The 23,114-nt window shown below is 44.8% G+C and overlaps 1 protein-coding gene across 1 annotated transcript in view; it reads left to right on the top strand.

Annotated features, from left to right (window-relative positions):
* The first annotated feature begins 7,593 nt into the window (after positions 1-7,593).
* The window catches only part of Sumf1 (sulfatase modifying factor 1), a 58,252-nt gene continuing 42,731 nt past the window's right edge, over positions 7,594-23,114 (top strand). Inside the window, exons 1-3 of the mRNA XM_048356176.1 lie at positions 7,594-7,890; positions 12,181-12,354; positions 13,862-13,936. Coding sequence (XP_048212133.1) covers positions 7,606-7,890; positions 12,181-12,354; positions 13,862-13,936 — 534 coding nt within the window. The 5' untranslated portion in view covers positions 7,594-7,605. The remainder of the gene's footprint in view (positions 7,891-12,180; positions 12,355-13,861; positions 13,937-23,114) is intronic.

Here is a 23,114-nt window from a genome sequence, read left to right as displayed (position 1 = left end):
ACTTTCCGTCTTCCTAGAAACTTCCTCAGAGATCCCCTACAGTATGGCCCCGCATCTCTGGGAAAGCAAACAGAGATGACAGGAATTGGATCATTCATGTGTGCAACATTGGCTGAGAAAAGGCAGTACAGATTTGTAACTTTCAGATACCCTGGTCCTGAGGTGATTTGCTCTGCACTTTCCTTGACAAATCCACTGTCTTCATAGCAGTATGTTGATTTTTTTGTTTTCAAAATAAATGGATACTATAAGTAAAACCGCTATTGTAGAAGCATCTGGAATGAATGTATATCTCACCTTTACAATTGAGCGCTCATTCTTCTTCCTCAAGCATTATGAAAGCTAGGATGTTATAGAGATGCATGATGATGATTTCTTTCTTCCTTTCCTTCTTTCTTTTTCTTTTTTCAGTTATGGGGCTTGAACTCAGGGCCTAGACACCATCCCTGAGCCTCTCTGTGCTCAAGGTTAGTGCTCTCTCAGTTGAGCCACAGCGCCACTTCTGGTTTTTGAGTGGTTAATTGGACATAAGGGTCTCATGGGGACTTTTCTGCCCTGGTTGGCTTCAAACTGTGATCCTTAAGATTTCAGCCTCCTGAGTAGCTAGGATTATAGGCGTGAACCACCGTACCCGCACAATGATTTCTTAAGTCATTCCTTTCTCTGTCTTTAAAAAAAAAACAACAACAACACAGGGCATGTTTTACTTGTCCTAAATTTCTTTTGATGGTGTTCTGGTTCTTCTCATTGTTCTCTCCAGTCACTACTGTCCAGGAACATCAGGAAGATCAACAGATGGCAAGTTTGGAGATGATTATAGGTTATGCCAGGGCTGTCAATCACTGTATCTGCCACATCCCTGGCATTAAGAGGAGAAAGATGGGGCTGGGAATATGGCCTAGTGGCAAGAGTGCTTGCCTCCTACACATGAAGCTCTTGGTTCGATTCCCCAACACCACATATATGGAAAACGGCCAGAAGGGGCGCTGTGGCTCAGGTGGCAGAGTGCTAGCCTTGAGCGGGAAGAAGCCAGGGACAATGCTCAGGCCCTGAGTCCAAGGCCCAGGTCTGGCAAAAAAAAAAAAAAAAAAAAAAAAAGAGGAGAAAAATGCCTTACCCAACACTAGACTAGGGCATTGTTTTATGAAAGCAGATTACGAAATGTCCAGGTCAGAGGATCTGCATTCCCCCAGGAGCTCATTAGAAACGTAAATCCTTGAGCTTTACCCCAGATTCTGCAAATCTGGGAGCTCAACCAGCAATCATAGCTTTAGGAATCATTGCTCTGATGAGGAGTTCTCAGCACTTTCGGATCGCAGCTCACGGGACCAGCCATGGCTACCTGGACTCAAGTGCTGCTAAGCCACCGGCTCCCTGCAGGCCTCTGGTGTGCTGTGGTGCTGTGGTGCGAGGAAGAGACGCTGGGTAAACCAGGCTTTCCTTTGGTACCAGCTGGATAGAGGAAATGATACACTGAGTGTTCGCAGCAGGAGTAGATACTAAGAGCTGGAGAGAGGAAATGATACACTGAGTGTTCGCAGCAGGAGTAGATACTACTCCTCTTCGCAGTGTGGCCACGAACAGTCACGCACCCACTAAACCAGGAACTGTGACTAAGCAGAAACTGTGAAGCCAATCTGGAAAAAAAAAAGAGAGAGGGTAAGGAAAGCAAGCTAACAGGAAGAGAAGACGGAATTATGTGAACAGGGCAGGGCTTGGAGAGGCAGGGTGAGGAAGGAAAGCAGTCACGTGAAGTTGAAAGAGTCTTTCCTTGCCTTGCTACCAGGGTCTCTGGAGCGGTAGCAGCCTTGAAACCAGCCCTTTGTTTCAAAACAGATTGCATTGCTGTTGATCAGACTCATTATTTTGAGTATACCAGACAAGTGTTCTTCCAGTGAGCTACACTCTCAGGAGGGAGAGAAGATCAAAGCATTTGGGCGAGAAAAGAGGAAACAAACAACAGAAAGTGCATTACCTTTTCTCACTGGCTACAGCAAAACTGAAACACACACACACACAAAATGTAAGCGTAAGGCAGGTGTGGCGTTGCATGCCTGTGGTTACGAGTGAAAGGACTAATCACTTGATTAGGAATTCAAGGCTATCTGGGTAATACAGCAAAAGCACACCTGAAAAACAGACAGACACAAAAGACAACCTTTAAAAGCCTACAGTAATTGGCTTTCTAACCATGAGATATTACCATACTATGTCTCTAAAGAGAGTTAAATGAAAGAAGGGCATGGAAAAATTTTCTAAATACTTAGACTTCTCTTTTTTGTCCAAATTAGTCGAAAATTTCTGTTTTCAAAACACTCTGGAATGCATTTTTATATATGAAGTAAGTTGGGAGTAGCAATAATTGTAGCTAATAATTCTTAAGGAATTCTTCTCTATTAAGCAATGTATTTCACATGCTTTACCTTTTATGGTGGTGGTTGGGTTTGAACCTGGAGCCTTGTGTTTGCTAGGCATGCATTCTACAACTTGAGCCATATGTTCAGACCTTTCTGCTTTGGTTGTGTTTCAGATAGGGTCTCACACTTTCTTTGCTCGGGTCAACTTTAGACCACAACCTTCTTATGCACACTTCCCATGTAGCTAGGATCACAGACGTTCACCACCATGTCCAGCTTGTTGGTTGAGCTGGAGTTTCACTAATGTTTCAGTCAGGATATCACCCAGTCAAGATTCTTTCCATCTTTGCCCTCAAGTAACTGGCATTACAGGTATGAGTTACCTTGCCTAGCCCTTAATTTACTGAATATCAGTTTCACAAGGACAAGGGTGTTTACCCGTTTTGTTCACTGCTGTATCCTTAATACCTGGAATAGTGAGCATTGCACAAATACTGATTGAACAAATTAAACAGAATCTTCACGCAATCCATAGACAGAAGTGTTGTGTAATTCATCTTGTAGACCCTCCTAGCGGTGCATATGGAAAATTCCATCTCCAATGTCTATGTGGGCAAAACACTATCAGACAGCAAAGTTCTGAAAAGCCAAAGGTCATGGGCAGTGTTTCAAATCACTGTTATTTAAGGAATACTGGTGTTCAACACTTAACCCTTTCCTAGTCTGAAAGTTTTTAACAAAAAATTCTTTTGATGGTAAATTCACCCACTCAACAAATATTTACTTCAACTTACACATACTCAGTGTGGTTTGGGGCACTAGATATATATAGCATGGATGACTAAAAATGTTTTACCTGCCTACCCCCTCCACCATTAGGGGGAGGAAAGAGGAAACAATAATTTCAGGCAGTGACAAATGCTACGGAGACAACACCAGACATGTGTGAGAAAATGAATGGCAGAGAATCGTCTCTGTGGATCCAGGAAGCTTTCTCAGAGGAGGGAACATTTGTGCCCATCCCTGAAGGATGAGAAAGAGCCAACATGAAAAGAACTGAGCGTTGCAGCAAGTGCAAAGACGTAGAGTCACGACTGTGCATGCTGTGTGCTAGGTGCAGTAAGGCGGAGATTGTGGCTGGGGCAATTTGCTGGAAGATGAGATCAGAAAGGTAGGCAGGGGCTGAAGCAGCGAGCATCCTCCCCACCATGTATGGAAGCTGGTTGGTGTGCCTGCTGAGATGATTCTTCAAGGCAGAATGGGTGTGCACAGGCAGATTGCTGATCGACAGCCAGACTTCGGAGTTCAACCCAATGGCAGCAGCTATTGGTGCTCTTCCTGAGCCTCTCCAGCCAATGATAGGAGCATATTAGGAAGCTTCGGGCATGGTGGTTCCAGCTCAATGCTTCAACCTTCCAACCAGCAATTTTTGCTCTGGAGCTGCCGCCCAGGGTTTCTTTATGCAGTACCAGACACAGATGCTTTTCCTACCCAACCTTCCTTCCGCTTGTTGCCCTCCTTCCACAGGTGCTGGGCTTGTATCCAGTCTGCAGACAGTCTCTGCTGACTCTTCCTATTCTCCTTCAGTTTTTGTAGGTATTACCATCCAGAGAAATCTTGCAGTGTCATTCTTTTTTTTTTTTTTTACCATGCTGGTAAGAATAATCCGTCATATCCATCTTCCTTCCTTTCCTCCCTCCCTCCCTCCCTCCCTCCCTCCCTCCTTCCCTCCCTTCGTTTCTTCTTTCCCTCCTTCTTTCCTTCCTTCCTTCTTTCCCACCAGTACAGAGGCTCCAATTCAGGGCCTAGGCCTTAGCCTTTTCATTCAAGGCCAGTACTCTGCTACTTAAGCCATAGCTCCACTTCGGGCTTTTTGGTGATTAATTAGAAATGAGAGTCTCATGGACTTTTCCTACCCAAGTTGGTTTCAAACCATGATCCTCAGAACTTAGCCTTCGGGAGTAGCTAGAAGTACAGGCCTGAGCCACCCGTGCCCAGGGCCCAGCTAATCTCTTACCTTTCTAATTACATCATGACCTGTCTTTTCCAGTGGAGCCAGGCTGGCACAGCTGGTAATGCAGGTGGTCTGAGGATGCCGATGGTAGTGGGTAGAGCTTGCGTGGTGAGTCACACAGTGCTTGGCTGGGAATAAGGAGAGGTGTGTTGCATATGCATAGCATGGAGAGCCCCTGGCACAAGGTGGCAGCCTACCTCATAAAAACTTGAGCAGTGGTGACATGAGAAAAATCCAAGTATGAAGGAATGTGTATCCCACAGTGCTGGTTCAGGGATCTGGTAAGTAGAGAGGATGCCCAATGCAAACAAGGACAATGAAATTCTGCGGGTTAGCAAGTTGCATTGGCTTCCCCTGGAAAGCAATAATGACAGAAGAAGTCGCAGAAGAGTTAACATTTGTGTGAGAGCTGGAGGGCTTCTCTGGTGTAGCGTTGTCTCCAACATGTCAGAGAAGCCCCTGCTGAGTGTTGGACTACTGGCTCACACCTGAGTGCTCAGCTGTGCTAGATCTTCCATGCTGAAGTCCAGGAAAACACACACACACACACACAAAACATAGGCTTGAAAAGAGAGGCAGGGGCATTTAGGTAGATGGCACTGAGAAATGTGGCTCTGCAGACACGATTGGGCCCCCAGCGACAGCAGGCAGAGGTGGCCTTCCTATTGAGAACTAGCAACTCCTTCCCGTGGGAATTTGCCTCTTACTGCAGAGGTTTTTTTGTTTGTTATTGTTGTGCTGAAAAGTGACAAGTTTGTCCCTTGATTCCCCAGAGTCGCCTCCACATCCTTTCTTGGCTGTCGCAGTACTCAGGGCCCAAACTCCGTATAGCCTGATAAAGGTATGCTGGCCCGATCGGGGAGAACGAGGTATTCCATTAAAAAAGAGGTGAAAGAATTAACTACATGGTACAGGAATTGAACTCTACGTACATTTCTGGTGGGAGAATGAAATGGAGCAGCCATTTTTGGAAAACAACTTGGCAAACAACCAGAGAGTTAAGCAACTCCAAGCAGATACCCAGGAGAAATAAAACAACAACAACAACATGTCCAAATACAAATATGTACACATAACAACATTATTCACAAAAGTTAAAACTGGAAACCCATGTCAGTCAGCTGAGGAGTGGATCAAGTTTTGAGCTTGTTTGTTTCCTGTTCCAATCGTCCCCAGCCAGCACTGATGTTTGGGAGCTTGCAGAATGCCTGAGGTACAAACACATTCCCACACAACCTAGCATCTAAGCAGGGATTCCATTTCACAGTGGAGGAGGTGCAGGGGTCAGCCATAGTCATGATATCCAGCGGTGGGCCCGTGCAAGCAGAAGCAGCTGGCCTCATAAAGGGCGGTGAGGGTTTACTGCAGGCAGGGCTGAATTGCTAGCTTGGAAGCCATCTTAGTTTCCTAGTGCTATAACAAAACACCATGGCTGAGTGCTTCATAAAGAAAAGAGGTGGATTTAGCTCACTGTTTTGGATGTAGTCATCTCAAGATCTGGTAGCACAAGCTGTTCAAGCACTGTTCAAACCTTGGCTTCATTACAACGTGGCAAAATGGATAGGGAAACAGCCTCACACAGAAGGGTCAGGTGCATGGTGTGGCCTGGCTTTATAGTTACTCAATCTTTCTAGAATTAACTCATGTTGAGAGCCCATTATTAATCCCTTTAGAGGGCAATGTCCCAATGATCTCATTACCTTGGACCAGGCCCTGTCTCTTCATGGCCTCATTGCTTAACCTTTGCCACAGTAAGGATCAAGCTTCCAACAGACACAGAGGTTTATTAAGCCACTTCACAACTATGGCGGAGGGGATCCTCTGTGGACATGGGCACATCTATGAGGATGTAGTGTTGGAATTTAACCAGAGAACTCTACATGGTACTCCGTCCCCAAGGAGGAAATACGGAGACTTTGCTTTTTCCAGCTCTGTAATTTTTTTTTTTTTTTTGGTCTCTGAACAGGTGAAAGTCATGGCCCGCAGGAGAATGCTCCCTATTTGTCCACTCAGGAAGAGTTGCATTGAACTATGGGCTGTGTTTGCCATCAGGACACTTTGGATTCTCTTTGTTCTGGCACAAGGAGGCAAGAAAGGAGCCTGTAAGTTAGCAGAATTAACTCTGGTGAGGATCAAGAGTGTCAGATGTTCTCAAAGCAGTACCAGCTTTTTGCATAGAGTGAAAGCTCACTAGATCTTACATAATCTGGCCTTCTGTTACCTTTCTGATCTGCTTTCTCTGCTCTCCGCCTTTACTCACTCCACAGTTGCTAGGCTGGCAGCCTTGCTGTTCAATGAATATATGAAGCATCTTCAGGACCAGTTTCCTTCGGTTGAAGGAACAGAAAAGGACAAATGCAGAAGAATCTAAATGGCAATGGAAGCGAAAGAATGCCTAGATACATTTCCTAATTTGTACACAGTGGATTGCTAAACTCTACTCTTTAACTCTAATTCCTAAGATAGGTCTCCTTACCTAGGCATGGCTCCCTAATATTTTATACTTACTTATTGGTAGTGACCAAAAATAAATTATGTATTGGATTAAGTTAGAAAAGAATGTTCTTCCTAGAGAACCCATGAAGTTCTGTCTTTGAAAATGACTGCTAAAAATAGCAAGCTTCTTCTTCTTCTTTTTTTTTTTTTAAAGATACGTTAAACATCAGGGCCCAGACTAAGCCTTTTACATATTTTATTTAATCTCATACATTTTGTCTAAGATAAGGTGGTCTTTTTTTTTTTTTTCCCAGTGCTGGATTCAGGGTCTCTGGCATCAATTTGCCATCAAAGAAGAATGTATTCTCGCTCCCAATTCACAAAGGAAGGAACAGAAGAACTCAGAAGGATGAAGTGACTTGCCCAGGCTCTTTTCTCTTGTAAGTGGGCAGCTTGAAACTCAACTCTGTCTATAACCCATATTGTTTTCTCAATAATTTGCTTCCCTTCCCCCCAAAGAAAAAGAGAGCTACGGTTATCATTCTATAATTATGGGAAAACTTAGTGCTGAATCACAGTAGGGTGCTTTTCAATCAACAAATCACACAGGGGCCCACGGTCTGGGAAACAACCTTGGGCATCACGGTGTTGTGGGGCTGTGCTACGCGCTGACGTAAGCACGCAATAACTATCCGGAGCAGTTCCCAGCCAAGTCTCCAGGTCGGACCAGGCGAGGGCGGCCCCTTTCCGGAGGGCGGGGCCACGTGACCGCGCGGGCCACATGACTCGCGGACCAGCATGGCTGCGCCCGCGCGGGAGAACGCCAGTGGATTCCGCGCCCGGCTCGCTAGTAGTGTCCTCTTGCTGCCGCTGTTGTTGCTGGCGTGTGCAGCGGCGGGGAGCGAAGAGGCCGGGCCCGGGGCAGGCGCGGCGGCCCTCGCAGGCTCCTGCGGCTGTGGGACGCCCCAGCGGCCCGGCGCCCACGGCGGCTCGGCGGCGGCGCACCGCTACTCGCGGGAGGCGAACGCCCCGCAGGGTCCGGGCGCAGGCCCTGCGGAGCTCCGGTGGTCCGCGCCCACCAAGGTGGGCCCACGGCGGGTGGCCACGGGGGCGGGTGGGGGAGCTCCCGGGTTTCCGCCAGCGAGGTTGGGAGAGGCGAGGCCTCACCCCAGATCCCGCAGCTGCAGTTCGCGTTGGGCCCGGCAGCCTCTCCTTCCGACTCCCCAAAGCCTCCACCCCCGCCCGAGTACTGGCTGGCTGGCTCGCGAGGCCTCCTGCAGTTCTAAGCACTAGAGTTCGGACTTTGACGAGTCTTGTTTCTTCCTTACTTCTACTTCCTCGTCTCTTCCCCCCTATCTCCTCTTGATGGGGACCTAAGAATTTAAATTCAGACTGCCTGGGGTTTAAATAGGGACCTTGAGACGCACGTCTCCAGCAGGCTTGTGTACTTAATCTGTACCCCGTTCCTGTGGAGGTCAAGGCTGTTTACGATTTATCCTGCCATGCTTGGCACTTGAGCACAACAAGCACTAAGCCAACGATGGCTGCTTTTGCTTTACTATTTTGATTTGTCTACATCTCTTGCAACCGTGATTGGATGTGTTTGGAGCTAGTATATGTAAATAAAAACGGTAACTACAAGTTGGCACTCCTTTCTTGCTGCCAGGTCTTGCATGTTATTCTTCTGACTCTTAAAATTCGTATTCCTTGTATGCCTAGAGTGCCATATCCTTCATTTTCCACTCCACTTTTCTTTCCTATAGGTTGTCAGTTCAGTTCTACCTACCAACGGCTATCTTATTTGCATATACACATTTGTTGGTCTGGGCTGGCTCATAGTTTTTTAGCTGTCTGGACAGTACTAACATTCCTCTTTTTTTTTGTCGGTGTGGAGCATGAACTCAGCCTGGGTGCTGTCCCTGAGCCTCCTTGTGCTCAGGGCTAGTGCTCCACCACTTGAGCCACAGTGCCACTTCCAGTTTTTAAGTGGTTGATTGGAGATAAAGAGTCTCACAGTGTCTTTTCTGCGTGGGCTGGATTCAAACCACAATCCTCAGATCTCAGCCTCCTGAGTAGCTAGGTTTACGGGTGTGAGCCGGCAGCACCTGGCTACATTCTTCATCTTTAATGTCCTATCTTCCCTAAGGTTTTAGAATGGGATATGAGTGCTGTCATCTTTTTTCCCCCCCAAGACAGGGTCTGGCTAAGTAACTGAGGCTGGCCTTGTGATTTACAGTGCAGTTCACCCTGACTTAAACTCTCAGTCCTCCACTTCTTGTTGGCATAGGATTCACAGGTGTCTCTTGTTTTACAGGCATAGAGGATTCAGGAGTGTCAAGGCTGGTAGAAATGTTGACTCTTGATCTGTCTATGGTTGATATCTCTGTAAAGGAAGTATGAGAAATGCTGTAGATAAAGAAGGCAGCAGATTGTGGATGACAGCTTTTCCATTGAGCCGTTAGTCTTTAATTTGAGGAGTAGAAAAAGAAGGAAAAGGAAAAAGGGCAACACAAAAGGGTTGCCTATGTGATTTTTCTTTTGTGTACAAAAGTCTTACATAAGACATGTCTAAGTAGAAAAAAAAGAAACCCTGAAAGTGGGAGTAGGACATTTATGAACTCTGTACTTGGGAATGGTTGTGGTCCTAGACGCAGCTAGACCCATACAGTCAGGCAGTGTCACTGGGCCTCTTGAGTCAGTTTTCTTTCGTTTTGACTTTCTTCTTGTGTGATGTCTCTAGTTGTAAGAGGAAGAGTTTGTCTTTCATGGTGGTTCCAGAAAAAGTTCTAAGAGAATTTTGACTGGGTCATGGGCATGTTTCTGATTACATCTTTGTGGTCAAAAGAATGCTGTGATTGGCCAGGCCTGAGTCATAGGAGGTGGGATATAGTCATCCAGTGTGGGCCACAGGCATTTAGCAAGGCTGAGAGTGGGCTTTCAAAATGCACTTTCGATGCTCTTCATTTGGGAGAACTGGTGTTGAATAAGCCAACCTAGTAGCATCCCCTGCCCTTTCCTCTTGGTCACCTGATCATGGTTGCAGGGCGAATAGAATGGTTTGGGGCTTCATTTCAGGCTGCTGAGTGTTAATGCAGGAGCTGTGGTGTAGAGGAGGTTTTGAGCTCACTGTTAGGCTCAGGAGGAATGCGTGGTTTGACGCTGGCCTTCCCTTGAAGACATAGTTAACATGGTCTTTATTTGGCTTCAGCTCTGAAGAGTGAGACACCTCATGCTGTGGAGTTCAGTCATTTTACATTAGAGTTTACATTTTGAGTTCAGAAAACTTTTGTTAGTATAAATTAGACATTATGACCCACTCTTGCTATCATCCCTGGTAGTTAATGAAAGAAGGAAGAGAAACCAGGCCAGGAGTCCGCAGCAGAAGTGATGGTATTGGCTTTATTAGTATTCACCTGGAGGGAGAAGAGGATGGACAAAAATAGGTGATCATAAAAGTTCATTACTTACAGTGGAGAAAGACAGCTTCATTTGGACCTTGTGTTTGAGCTCCGGGATGAACAGCTGTTCTTGTAACAAGACTACTTGTCTGCTTGAGGAAAGTTTGCTATTTTCTTTTTTTTTTTTTTTTGGCCAGTCCTGGGCCTTGGACTCAGGGCCTGAGCACTGTCCCTGGCTTCTTCCCGCTCAAGGCTAGCGCTCTGCCACTTGAGCCACAGCGCCGCTTCTGGCCGTTTTCTGTATATGTGGTGCTGGGGAATCGAACCTAGGGCCTCGTGTATCCGAGGCAGGCACTCTTGCCACTAGGCTATATCCTCAGCCCTATTTTCTTAAGTCTTTTAGGAAACTTTTTTTTTTTTTTTGTTTTTTTGAGACAGCAGCTCATCACATAGCCCAAGCTGGCAAGAACTCTTGATCATCTCTGCCTCAGCCATTTCAGTGCTTGATTACAGGAGTGCACCATTACAGTTGAGTCTTAGTGAAACATTTTGTGAAATCCTCCTTTAAAAAAATAAATGTTTATTGACATGAATTCTAGGAAATGGAAAAAAATAACAAAACTTATCTAAGTAGTCAAAGTGATTTCAACTCGACAGTTTATGAATACATTGCATCCTGATCAATGCTTCCCCTTTCATCATTCTCCCCAACCTCTCCCAACCTCACTCTTCTACTTAGATCCTCTTAGTAGTCTTTTTTTTTTTTTTTTTGGCCAGTCCTGGGGCTTGAACTCAGGGCCTGAGCACTGATTCCTGGCTTCATTTTGCTCAAGGCTAGCACTGCCACTTGAGCCACAGCGCCACCTCTGGCTTTTTCTATATATGTGGTGCTGGGGAATCGAACCCAGGGCTTCATGTATACGAGGCAAGCACTCTTGCCACTAGGCCATATCCCCAGCCCCATAGTAGTCATTTTAAAGATGATTTTTAAAACTTCTTTTGCCTGAAGTCTTTTTCTAGTTCTTTGTAGTGTGACTTAAAATTCTGACTTCTCAACAGCACCAGTGGCTCACATCTGTAATTCTAGCTATTCAGGAGACTGAGATCTGAGGATCACAGTTCCAAGTCATTCTAGGGAGGAAAGTCTGTGAGAGACTCTTATGTCCATTGAACAACCAAGAAGCCAGAAATAGCTAAGGGACAGTGCCCAGGCCCTGAGTTCAAGCCTCAGTTGCAGCACACACAAATGTTTTTTCTTGACTTCTCCAGACTTCAGAGTCAGTGTGCCAAGTGCTTAGAGAGTAGTGGATTGGTGGGTAAGCTTAGTTCAGGCTCTGAGCTGAGGCAGTCACACAGGTTTGTTATTCATATCTGGAACTGTGTTGCACAAGAAGTAGAACTTTTTTTTTTAAACCAGACCTGGGGCTTGAACTCAGGGCCTGAGCACTGTCCCTGGCTTCTTTTTGCTCAGGGCTAGCATTCTACCATGTGAGCCACAGCGCCACTTCTGTCTTTTTCTGCATATGTGCTGCTGAGGAATCGAACCCAGGGCTTCATGTATGCGAGGCAAGCACTCTACTACTAGGCCATATTCCCAGCCCCAAATAGAACTTTTATAATTATTGTTACAAATAATTCAAATGACCAGATTTCTCAGTCATGACGTCACTTGTTCACCCAATAAAAACTGTTTTTTGAGTATCTGCTGTGGACCATGTATTGTATTTGGTGCTGGCTTATTTTGAACCCTCAAGAAGCCTGGGATTTAAGGAAGATGAAAACATGTCACTAGGATTGTGTGTGTGTGTGTGTGTGTGTGTGTGTGTGTGTCTGCGTATGTATGTGTGTGTGGGATGGGGCATGCAGCAGAGGGGCCAAAACAAGATTCCCATAACCATCAAAGGGAGGTGTGAGGGGGCGCTTGGGGGTCCCGAAGGCTTTGAACATGACCTCCAGTGTTTCCCTTTTACTGCAGATGGTCGCCATCCCTGCTGGAGTCTTTATGATGGGCACCGATGATCCCCAGATCAGGCAGGATGGGGAAGCTCCCGCGAGGAGAGTCAGCGTCGACGCCTTCTACATGGATGCCTATGAAGTTAGTAATGCCGAATTCGAGAAGTTTGTGAACTCAACCGGCTACTTGACTGAGGTAAAGGGGTTGAGGATAGCAGTGAGGACTACTTCTTTTTCAGAACTGTCAAGAGTGCTTTTAACAAGGAACATAGGCTGCTTTTTCTGTGGGCCTGCAATTTCCCCGACACTTTCCCTCTGTCTCTGTCTCTCAATGTCTCACAGTAACCCCACGAAGCAGGCTGTTTCTTAGGGCACATGATTAGAAAAGTATTTTGCTCAGGGTTGCACATTTACTTAGTTAGGGCTGGGATTGGAGCCTGGACAGCACAATCCCAGAACCTGTGTTCCTAACCGTTATTCTGTATTGTGTTAGTGTTTTAATATGCCGGAGAGGGCCGCTCTCCACTCGGGCTGCTAGAGAGAACAGATGGCATGGCATGTAAATAAGGCCACTTTGCTAATTTAGCCCCAAATCAGGCACATGGTAGGGTTTTGATATGTGTTTGTCAAATGAATAAGCCTATCTTCTTAGGCAGGTGTCACCAGGGAATTTGGAAAGAACATCAGGAGTGAAGAAAAGACAATAAATTCCACTCAGGAAAAGGAGCCTGGGACTCTTGTAAGGACAAAGATAATGATCCAGTACTTACTTAGTTTGTTTCATCTAGTGAGGATAGGACTGAGTCATTTGAACTACTTACCATAGTTAAAGCAAGAAGTATGCACAAGATTGCCGCGTGCTTGAGCAGTATGTCTCTACTTGAACCACCTGTGTTAGAACCGCTGGCTTTAACACGTGCAGATTTTTTTTTGCTTCACTACACGCCCCCAGAATCAGAAACTCCAGGGTTGCAGAGCCGCAGTCTGAGTTCTAAGCAGCTGGCCATGCCATGTCTAGTTCATGTGTAAGGAGGCTGCCAGCCAAGTGTGAGAAGTGCAGGACACTAGGGGCTGAGCTCTGGGAAACAGCAGGAAGACGAGCCCATGTATTTCAGGAGAGGGATAAGAACAATCCGAAATGTAAGAGGAAATCTAGGAGTAAAGCCACAGATGCCACAGGACAAAGGGCCCCGTTGTCAGATCAGGGTCATACGTGACAACCAGGCTGGCACAGCTTGCAGACGTCAGTGTGAAATGATTAAAACACAGATTTCCATCTGGTGCTTGAATTGGCCACTTGAGATTTAGGAAAACATTTGACACCTTAGTGGACCTCAAATATCAGCCAATAGTGGCATTTAATTCTTTCAGCTTAAACAAAAGACAAACAAAGCATTATCATACACACAGAATACTGTCATTTCCTGGCCATTTGTAATACTTAGGGAAATGCGTTTCCTCCAGCAGTGACAGTCGCATTCTCCACAGCTAACCCCTTCTCTTCCGCAGTCTTATCGGCTAACCTAGACTTAAAATAGTCTCCCTGAATGACATTAGCTTGTTTTAAGAGGAAGTCAGCATGCTTTTAAGTCACTTCTGAGTCCTCTGGGAAGTCATAGGGAAAACCCAAGTTCGTCTGGACACAGAATGGTACGTGTGAAACAAATTATTCCAGCCTTATCTGAGTTTTTATTTCCTTTTAGGCCGAGAAGTTTGGCGACTCCTTTGTCTTTGAAGGCATGTTGAGTGAACAGGTGAAGACTGATATCCAGCAGGCAGTGAGTAATGTTTAAATAGACTCTCACATTTCTCTGTAGCTCATTGGGTAAGAAATCCAAAGTAAGTGCCCCCACCCCCAGCCCCCCATCACCAGGCCAAAGGCCCAGGGTGCCTTATCTCAAAGAAAATGTAGAAGCCTTGCATGTTTCTGGGGAAGCATGCAGTCTGCTGCTTTGAGCTCTGTCTTTTCCATAGACTAATGCATCATGTTTCTTAGTACAGTTCGGCTGGGTTGTAGCCAATTCTGGGGACTTGGTCTTGTAGGTATTTCTGGAGCAGTAAAATGTAGATGTTTTAAAATTCTGTTTTCTAAGTCTTGATCTTCATAGAGGCTGGCATGGAGATAATGCTTCCTATTTATTTATGTTTTATTTTTTGCTGGTCTTGAGGCTTGAACTTAGTGCCTGGGCACTGTCCCTGAGCTTTTGTGCTCCAGGTCAACACTCAGCTATTTGAGCCACAGCTCCACTTCTAGCTTTTGGTTATTAACTGGTGATAAAAGTCTCGTGAACATGTCAGCCCGGGATGGCTTTGAACCATGATCCTCAGATCTCAGCTTCCTGAGTAGCTGCCATGTCTGGCTCACACTTCTTATTTAAACATTTAAACTCGTGTTCTTACTTAAACTTGTGCTCTTGGTGGTGTCCATGAAAGGGCCATTTGCTGTCAGTGTTCCTAAGAATTGGAGGCCAGGAAGTGGTCCTTACAGGCAGAGGCCTCTTCTGTCACATGAATTCAGTGTGTTTTCTTAGACATCACAGAAAAGATGGATTGGGCTTTGGTGATAAGCACCTGTGGTGAGTAGAGCCGGCGGTTCTGGCCATCTTAGCAGGTGCGTGTGTATGTTTACCTGTTTGTTTGCATACCTGCCTGGGGAATTTGATGAGGACAGGGTTAAGCTGGGAAGTTGGGGCTCATAGCACCCAGAGGGCAGAGAATGCAGAGCAATAGGAGACATACAATGTGAGGAATGGGCCCAGCAAACTCCACTTGAGGAAGATCCCGATACTGGAGAGGAAGGAATCCAACCCTGATCTTCGATCTTCCTTTTCCACACACACTCCCCTGTCAGTGGCTGCTTCAACTTCATCTTAATGTGTGGCGTCGCAGTGTCTTCCCCTGGGAGCAGCAGTGCCAGAAAATGGAACCATCCTGGCTCATGTTTGCTTTCTCTTCCAAGTAACGTAGCGATGGGGGATAAAGTAAGCCTTGGTCTCAAATCAGGTTTTGGTGAATCAGGTCATTTTCTCTGTTTGTTTCAGATAAATGTTTGAAAAGTCTTCTAGTTTTCTTTGCCCGCTGCCAGTTTATATTATGTAATCTGATAGCTCCCTCCCTTTTTTTTTTTTTTTTTAAGGGCTTTGAGGTCAGTTCAGGCCAGTGCTCTTGAACCAGCAACTCAGGATGTGGTGCCATTTTTGAGATAAGGAGTTCAGATGAGGGAGGCCGTTTATGCTTATTTCTGTAATTTGTGTTTTCGGGTACAGGTGCCTTGTCACTTGTGAGCCTCCAGACACATTAGGTACAAAGCAAAGGTGGCTCATTGCTAGGCTCTGAAGGTGTGCTATTAAGTACAGAGAGAAATGTGTGTGTTTGTAACCAGGACATAGAGAAGTGTCTCTCTCTAGGCTGGAGTGTCGGTCACTTGCTTAAATGCTCCTAATGGAAAAGCAAACCTTTTAAGCTTGTTTAGAAAAGGGAAGATAGATAAAATCAATCTCTTGGTGATCTGGGAGAGCTAAGGCTTTTTTTTTTTTTAAATCTCCTCACTAAGCCTGAGTTCCACTCATGCTTCAGACCATTTATTTATTTATTTTTGTGCCAGTCACAGGACTTTAACTCGGGGTCTCAGCACTTTCTCTGAACTTATTTTTTTCCCCTCAAGGCTAGTGCTCTACCTCTTGAGCCGCAGCTCCACTTCTGGCTTTTTTTTTTTTTTTTAAGTGGTTCATTGGAGATGGGTTGCATGGTCTTTTCTGTCAGAGCTGGCTTCAAATATTGATCCTAAGACCTCAGCCTTCTGAGAAGCTAAGACTATAAATGTGAGCTACTAGTACCTGACCACCAGACTTTTTAAAAACAATTATTTATTTGTATGTGTGTGGTGGTGGTGGTGTGTGTGGTTATATGAAGGTAAGAGTCTTAACAGATTCCTGCCTGGGCTGGCTTTGAACTGTGATTCTCAGCTCTCAGCTTCCCGAGTAGCTAAGATTATGGGCATGAGCCATGGCCATCCAACTCACTAGACCTTTTGGAAGCCTTTTGTTTCATGATATGTAGGATATGGAATGAATTTAAAATGGGTCTAAGCAGTAGATGGTCATGGATAAGGTCACCCTGACTCAGAGAGAAAGCGCTTTCCTGTCAGATATCTTTAGGCTATGATAACATTGAGAACTTGTCATTTGAGTGCTATTATACCCTTAACACTCAACAATATGTGATAATCTCCTTCTAACCCAGAAATTAGGAACCTTCCCTAAATATTAGGAACCGGTTAAAATGACATCATTATGGCTTATTTTCCTGTAGTTATTTTAGTTTATTTTCTTACTAGATCTTAAAATAATGAATTGGTTTCCTACTTTTTTTCCAAGGGTGACCAGCTGGTGAATATGTGCTTTCCTCCTTCCTCCTTCCTTTCCTTGCTTATGTTGCTTGGCATTTGACTCCAGGGCCCACATGTACTAGGCAGAGCCTCTAGCACTGAGCCACACTGAAGCTTGAGGTTCTTGGGTAGCCCTTTTTGCTTTCATTATTTTTTGAATAGACTCACTTTTTCCCCAGGCCTGCCCGTATCTTGATCTTCTTGTTTTCAATTCCCAAATAGCATGGATGAGAAGTGTGAGCAATCACATCCAGTTATTTTTATGGGTTGAGATGGGAACTTGTGGACTTTTTGCCTGGGCTGGTCTCAAATTGCAATCTTCTTGATCTCAGCCTCTCCCCTCCCAAGTAGCTTAAGATTATAGGTGTGAGCTACCACTCCTGGCTCTGGGTTTCCTTTTTTAATCAAACATTTTCACTTTAGGGTAATTGTAGATTCACATGCAGTTATAAGAAATAGTAGTGGGTGTGCCATTTACCCACTTTCCTGGAGTGGTACCATCTCCTATAACTATATAGCAGTTTCCCAGCCAGAAAATTGGTAGTTGATATGATCTACTCATCTTTGTCTGATTCCATGACTTTGAGGCCTATTGTGTATATGTTTGCATTTAGTTTTGTGCAGTTTTAATAATTAATGTAAACATGTAATTATTACTGTTTTTGAAAAAATATGATATCAATTTAAACATATTATGGTCTTTAAAATTTTTTCTGGTGGTACTGAGATTTGAAATTAAGACCCCGGGCAGTCTAGGCTGTTATTCTACCACTTGACCCATACCCCCAGTCCTGCTTTTTGTTGGCTATTTTGGAGGTAGAGTCTAGTAAACGTCTTTCCCTGGCCTGACCTCTACCTTCCCAATCTCAGCCTTCTGAGTAACTGGAATTACAGGTATAAGCCACCACTGTCTGGCTTTATATTATAAGTCTTATTCACTTGATCTTTTGATCCGTTTTGAAGGTCAGATATTCCTATTTTTGAGCACAGTGTGCCTTTTCAGGTTGTTGTGAATCATTTTTACCCCTAAGTCTCTAACCACTTGAGCCACACCTTAGCCACCTCCTCTGTGGCAGCTTTATGGAGATAGGATTTACATACCAAGAGTTACCATTTGGAGTGTGCAATTCCATGTTGTTTGGTGTATTTGGTATATTTATAGAGTTGTGCAACCATCACCAGCATCCAATTTTGGATCCTTTTCATCAGCTTCCAAAGAAACCTTGTGTCCATTTGTCCCTCCTCCTTCCCATGCCCAGATAAAGGCAACTGTCCCCAGTCCTTGCATAGTCCTTCATAGCTTCTTTGATTTTCCTAATGACAAGTTGTACTCCACCCTTGCCTGGACTTTTCCATTTCTCTCCAGAAGCTCAAGTGTCTTTTAGTAGAAGATAGTGTTTCCAGGATCCTCTCCGGTTCTGAATGTGCTCATTGCCTTGAGATGGGCTGTTATTTCCAGGCCCTGCCAGTGGACAGAGCTCAGATAAAATACCCTACGATTTCACACTCATCCTTCCATTTCATGTTTTCTAACTTCATCTGTTTGGTGTGACTTCTTTGCCTTCTACACCAGGAATCCTGGAACTCAGGAACACAGGGACAGAATTAAAATAGCTTGTAATTACTCACTTATTTCATCCCAGATTATTTACAGAACAGTCTCAAAATAATACTGATGCTGCCATCTCCAATATCATGACTGAGAATAGGTTTTTAAAAACCCAGACTTTTCCATATGTTTTCCTGTTTCTCCCCCAGGTTTAAAATAGTCCAACTACTTCTGTATTTTTGAAACATATGTTTGTGGCATAGAATACGGTTTCCTTTTTAACTCAGGTTTAGACTTAGCTCTGTAAGTAGTTACATGTTTAATGCTTTCTGTGTTCAAGGTGCCCATGTATTGAAAGGATGAAGCTCATTCTCTGTTAGGCTCTTCTGGACATGGAAACAATATTTCCTGAATATTTCTACATGTTGATAACAGTTTATTATCATGTATGATACTTTAAAGTCAGTTTTGTTAGATATGATCTTTGGTTTACATGTGTTTTGCTAGATTACCTTCTATACCTTATTGTTTTCTTTTGGAATAAGCCTTTGCTGTTGAAATGGCAGATGGTAGTCACTATTCCCTGCCTTTATGCTACTTGTTGCTTTTGTCTGATACCCCAGGAGCTTTTCCTTTTCCTTTGGTACCCAGTGTTTTCACTAGTGTATGTCTTGGTGCTTGTCTTTGTAGGTCAGTAGTCTCAGGTATGGGGTTTGCTCTTTCAGTAGAATTTTCACGGTTTTGATTTTTGATAGTACTGGGGTTTGAACTTAGGGCCTTGTATTTGTTAGGCAGGTGCTCAGCCACTTGAGCCATGCTCCTAGACCTTTTTCCTTTTGTTACTTTGTTTGAATAGATTCAATAATTTATTCATAGTCTGGACCTTGATCCTCCTACCTACAGCTTCCTAGATAGATAGGATCACAGGTGCATATCACTATACTTGGCTTAACTGATTGACATGGGGTCTCCCTGATGTTTTGCCTGGGGAGAAAGAAGCATTTAAAGGGAATCTTGCATGTAATGAGGACTCACCTTTGGAACAATGAGAACCGCATTGGGCAGAAGGACTACGGTGTCTGTCTGCACTTAATTACCCATTTTGAGCTTTGCATAGTCAGGTCTCAGCTGTGCTTACTCTTCAAAGTCTGTATGGAACACCATTTTATCATCGCACATTCCAGATTCCAGAGCTGTTTTCTGCTATTTGTGAGGCTCTCTTGCTTTCCTTCTCCATGGCTCATCTCCCTTCTCATCTTCAGATGTGTGCGGACATTTCTTTTTTTTTTTTTTTTTTGCCAGTCCTGGGGCTTGGACTCAGGGCCTGAGCACTGTCCCTGGCTTCTTTTTGCTCAAGGCTAGCACTCTGCCACTTGAGGCACAGCGCCCCCTCTGGCCATTTTCTGTATATGTGGTGCTGGGGAATTGAACCCAGGGCCTCATGTATAGGAGGCAAGCACTCTTGCCACTAGGCCATATCCCCAGCCCGTGCGGACATTTCTTGAATACTTTTTCTTTCCTAATTCCATCACAGTAACTGTCACTTATACAGGACTCAACACACACTTGCCACAAAATAGAAGCTTTCCATTTAGGTATCAGGTATGGCAGCATTTCAGTTTTGCAAGCCACAGGGAGCAGTCCTGGTATGACCAGGCTCACACAGCCAAGTCAGCTATGCCTTGGTGAGACACACCGGCCCAACTGTCAGGGTCAAAGTTGAGGTGGGTTCACTGGAATTGAGTTACTTGGGACCAGCCGTCCAGGTCTGGCTGGTTGGATGAGATAAAAAGGTGATGCTGGGTTTTGTGCCTCTTCTTGAAGAGAGTGGTTGTTCACCTGACTTAGAAGTCCATGTGTGGCGCAGGCTTGGAAACAAGCCATGATAACCCTGTAAGCGGATCGCTGGGCACAACTGCTGTTGTCTAGCCTGCTCCAAGACACCTGATCAGCACGAGCGGGTGAGGCATGCTGGCTCAGATTGGAAATGGCTAGATGGCTTTTAGTTGCCTGTAGATGTTTTGAGGCCTAACATGGATTGAGGAGTAAGAATGAGTCCAATACTTGTTTATCTCTGATAAACCTCCTGAATGTTGGGCTTTGCATCATCGAGTACTGTGGGGCCCAGAGGTGGAGTGTTGATTACAAAGCCATGCCCTGCTACTCAGCTTCTAGCATGCACAGCATGCATAGATAAGAATTTAGAATGGACAGGACTTTCCAGTCTCTTGGCTGAAAAGCCTTTCCTCATAGTTGAGCTGTGGCCCAAGGTGGGGAAAGGCCTGCCTCGGTATAGGTAGAGCTGAGGCAGCACCCATTGGTACATAAGAGGCGGCTGGCCCCCGCAGACCTCAGCTTCTTCCTTTCAGACTTCTCTTGCTTTCTCTGTCTTGTCGGTCATTCTCCCAAAAGAAAGCTGAAAGACACATGTGAAATTGGTGTTTATGTAGAATAGGATCTCCCAGACATACCACACACACAGACACACAGACACACGCACACAGACACACACACACACACACACACCCCTGCATGCATGTGCACACACATGGACTCAATGAATTTTATAGAAAACACATCTTGGCTTCTGTGTCATATTCCAGATAGGAGACAATGGAGTGGGGAGAGGTGTTAGGAGTTAGAGATGCTGGAAGCAATCTGATGTTGGGGAGATCATTTGAGAGCAGAGAGGGAGAAATCAAGTATGACTCACGTGCGGCGGAGCCATTGGGGAGATGGGTAGACATGGAGCCCGTGGAAGCTTGAATAAGTTACAGAACCTACAGAGGATCAAGAGGTACATTTTTTTTTTTTTTTACTTTCAGCAAATGATGAACATATATGCTGGTATGTGGGTTTCTTTGCCCGTAGTATTTTATGGTCAGTAGAATTTGAACTAGGGCTCATGCATATTAGCCAAGCACTCTAGCACTGAGCTATATCCTCAGACTCAGCATATAATTTTAAGGACTGTGTTGTATCCATATGGGCATACAACAAGTGCTTCAACCATGTTCTTGAGGGGCAAACGTGATACAGGAGTTTAACGAGTATTTTCACCGTGCTTTCAAAATGGGACATATTCATTTGTATTGTTACCTAAAAGCATTGTTATTTGTATTTATTTTTAATTTGTCTTTCAGTTACATGTTTCTTATCTCTAAGTAGCTGTTCAAAGGAGTTACCACTCAACAAACCCATTTATGAGTATAATATGTCTTAGTTGATGTCACCCTTTTCACCATTCTCCTCCATCCCTCCCAACCCAATCCCTCTCCTCACTTTTCTTAGTTTCATAGGAGATGCATCGATTATTATGACTACATTCTCTCTCCCTTCTTCTTTTCATTCATCTACTCTTCTTCCCTTACACGTCACCTTTCAAGTGCCAGTTTCCTGGTGTTCATTTTGATGGACTGTGAGTTAGTTTTAAAACTTTCATTGTCTGAGCTTTTCTTGGGTGAACATGGTGGTGCATGCCTGTAAGCTCAGCTACTAGCGAGGCAGAGGTCAGGAGGATAGCTGTTCAAGGCCAACCTAGGTAAAAAGTTAGCAAGAACCCCCCATCTCAACAAAGAAGCCAGGTATGGTGGTATACATTTGTAATCCCAGATACATGAGAAGCATACGTTAAAAGGCACCCAGGTTTCTTCTGAGATGTGTTGGACTCATAGATGTCTATGCCGTTTTTATACCCTGCATGGCATCCTGAGGCATTTCAATAGGAATGGAAGCAGAAAGTACTGCCAACTCCCAAGTGCGCCTTAAGTTGCATAAATATTTGTACCCTACCTGGAAAAGCAGGCATTTTTCTGTCCCATGAGGTTTATTTAGTCATCAAGCTACCTGATTCGTGATTTAATTAGAGGCTGACAGACTTGATTACTTACCTTTTTTTTTTTTTTGCCAGTTCTGGGCCTTGGACTCAGGGCCTGAGCACTGTCCCTGGCTTCTTTTTGCTCAAGGCTAGCACTCTGCCACTTGAGCCACAGCACCCCTTCTGGCCATTTTCCGTATATGTGGTGCTGGGGAATCGAACCTAGGGCTTCATGTATGGGAGGCAAGCTCTCTTGCCACTAGGCCATATCCCCAGTCCCCCCTTTTTTTTACTTACCTATTTTGATAGTGAATTCGTCTTTTCCTTCATTGACATAGAGACTTACACTGCCTGTCTGCTCTACTTCTCATTGTTCACTTGTGCCAGTTGAAAATTTCCCTGTTTCTTTTTATAGTGGTAACTGTCATGTTTATACTACATTTCAAGAAACATCTATCTTTTTCAAAACTTGCTTGTCTAAATGCATTTAGGAGAGCATTTGTAAAAGTGTGAATTTGACATCTTTACACTGAAGATGCATAATTGCACAGTGCCTCTGTCTTTTTCCTGTGCTGGTTTTGTTCGGGGTTGTGTGTATAAGGAGCATCATTTACCATGCCCCAGCATCTTTTCTTGTCTTTCTCTCTTGTTGTCTCTAGGCTGTCACTAGGAGGCTGGGTTTGTCTGCTGAGAAAGAAGGGTGGGACGTGCTGCTTTTGCTCTCTGAAGTTAATTTCTGAGGGTCATTGGGTCTCAAGGATCTGATTTACATTGTAAGTGGTCACTGGTTGGCTGCTTCCCTGTTGTATCCTAGACCCAAGACAGTTGCTATGGAGATGATGGTGTTAAGGACCTTTCACCCAGATGTAAGAGGGGGGCTGCACCTCTGGACTGTCTCATTGGAGATGAAAATGTGTAGGCAGACAACCATGTCCAAAGAAGATTTCCTCCTTGTAGGTGAGGCTGATCGTATTTGCATTGCTGCTTCTACTCTGAATAGCACGTGCACCTGACGCCTATTCCTCTGATAGCGAAGAAATTGGAAATGTCATCATCTGCAGTATTTCTTTGTTTTTGGGTTTTTTTTTTTTTGGCCAGTCCTGGGGCTTGGACTCAGGGCCTGAGCACTGTCCCTGGCTTCTTCTTGCTCAAGGCTAGCACTCTGCCACTTGAGCCACAGCGCCACTTCTGGCCGTTTTCTGT

The sequence above is a fragment of the Perognathus longimembris genome, chromosome 10 (assembly GCF_023159225.1).
Source record: "Perognathus longimembris pacificus isolate PPM17 chromosome 10, ASM2315922v1, whole genome shotgun sequence".
In the NCBI taxonomy this organism is placed as follows: domain Eukaryota; kingdom Metazoa; phylum Chordata; class Mammalia; order Rodentia; family Heteromyidae; genus Perognathus; species Perognathus longimembris.
The sequence above is the reverse complement of the archived record's forward strand: the minus strand, read 5'-3'. Positions and strand labels throughout refer to the sequence as shown.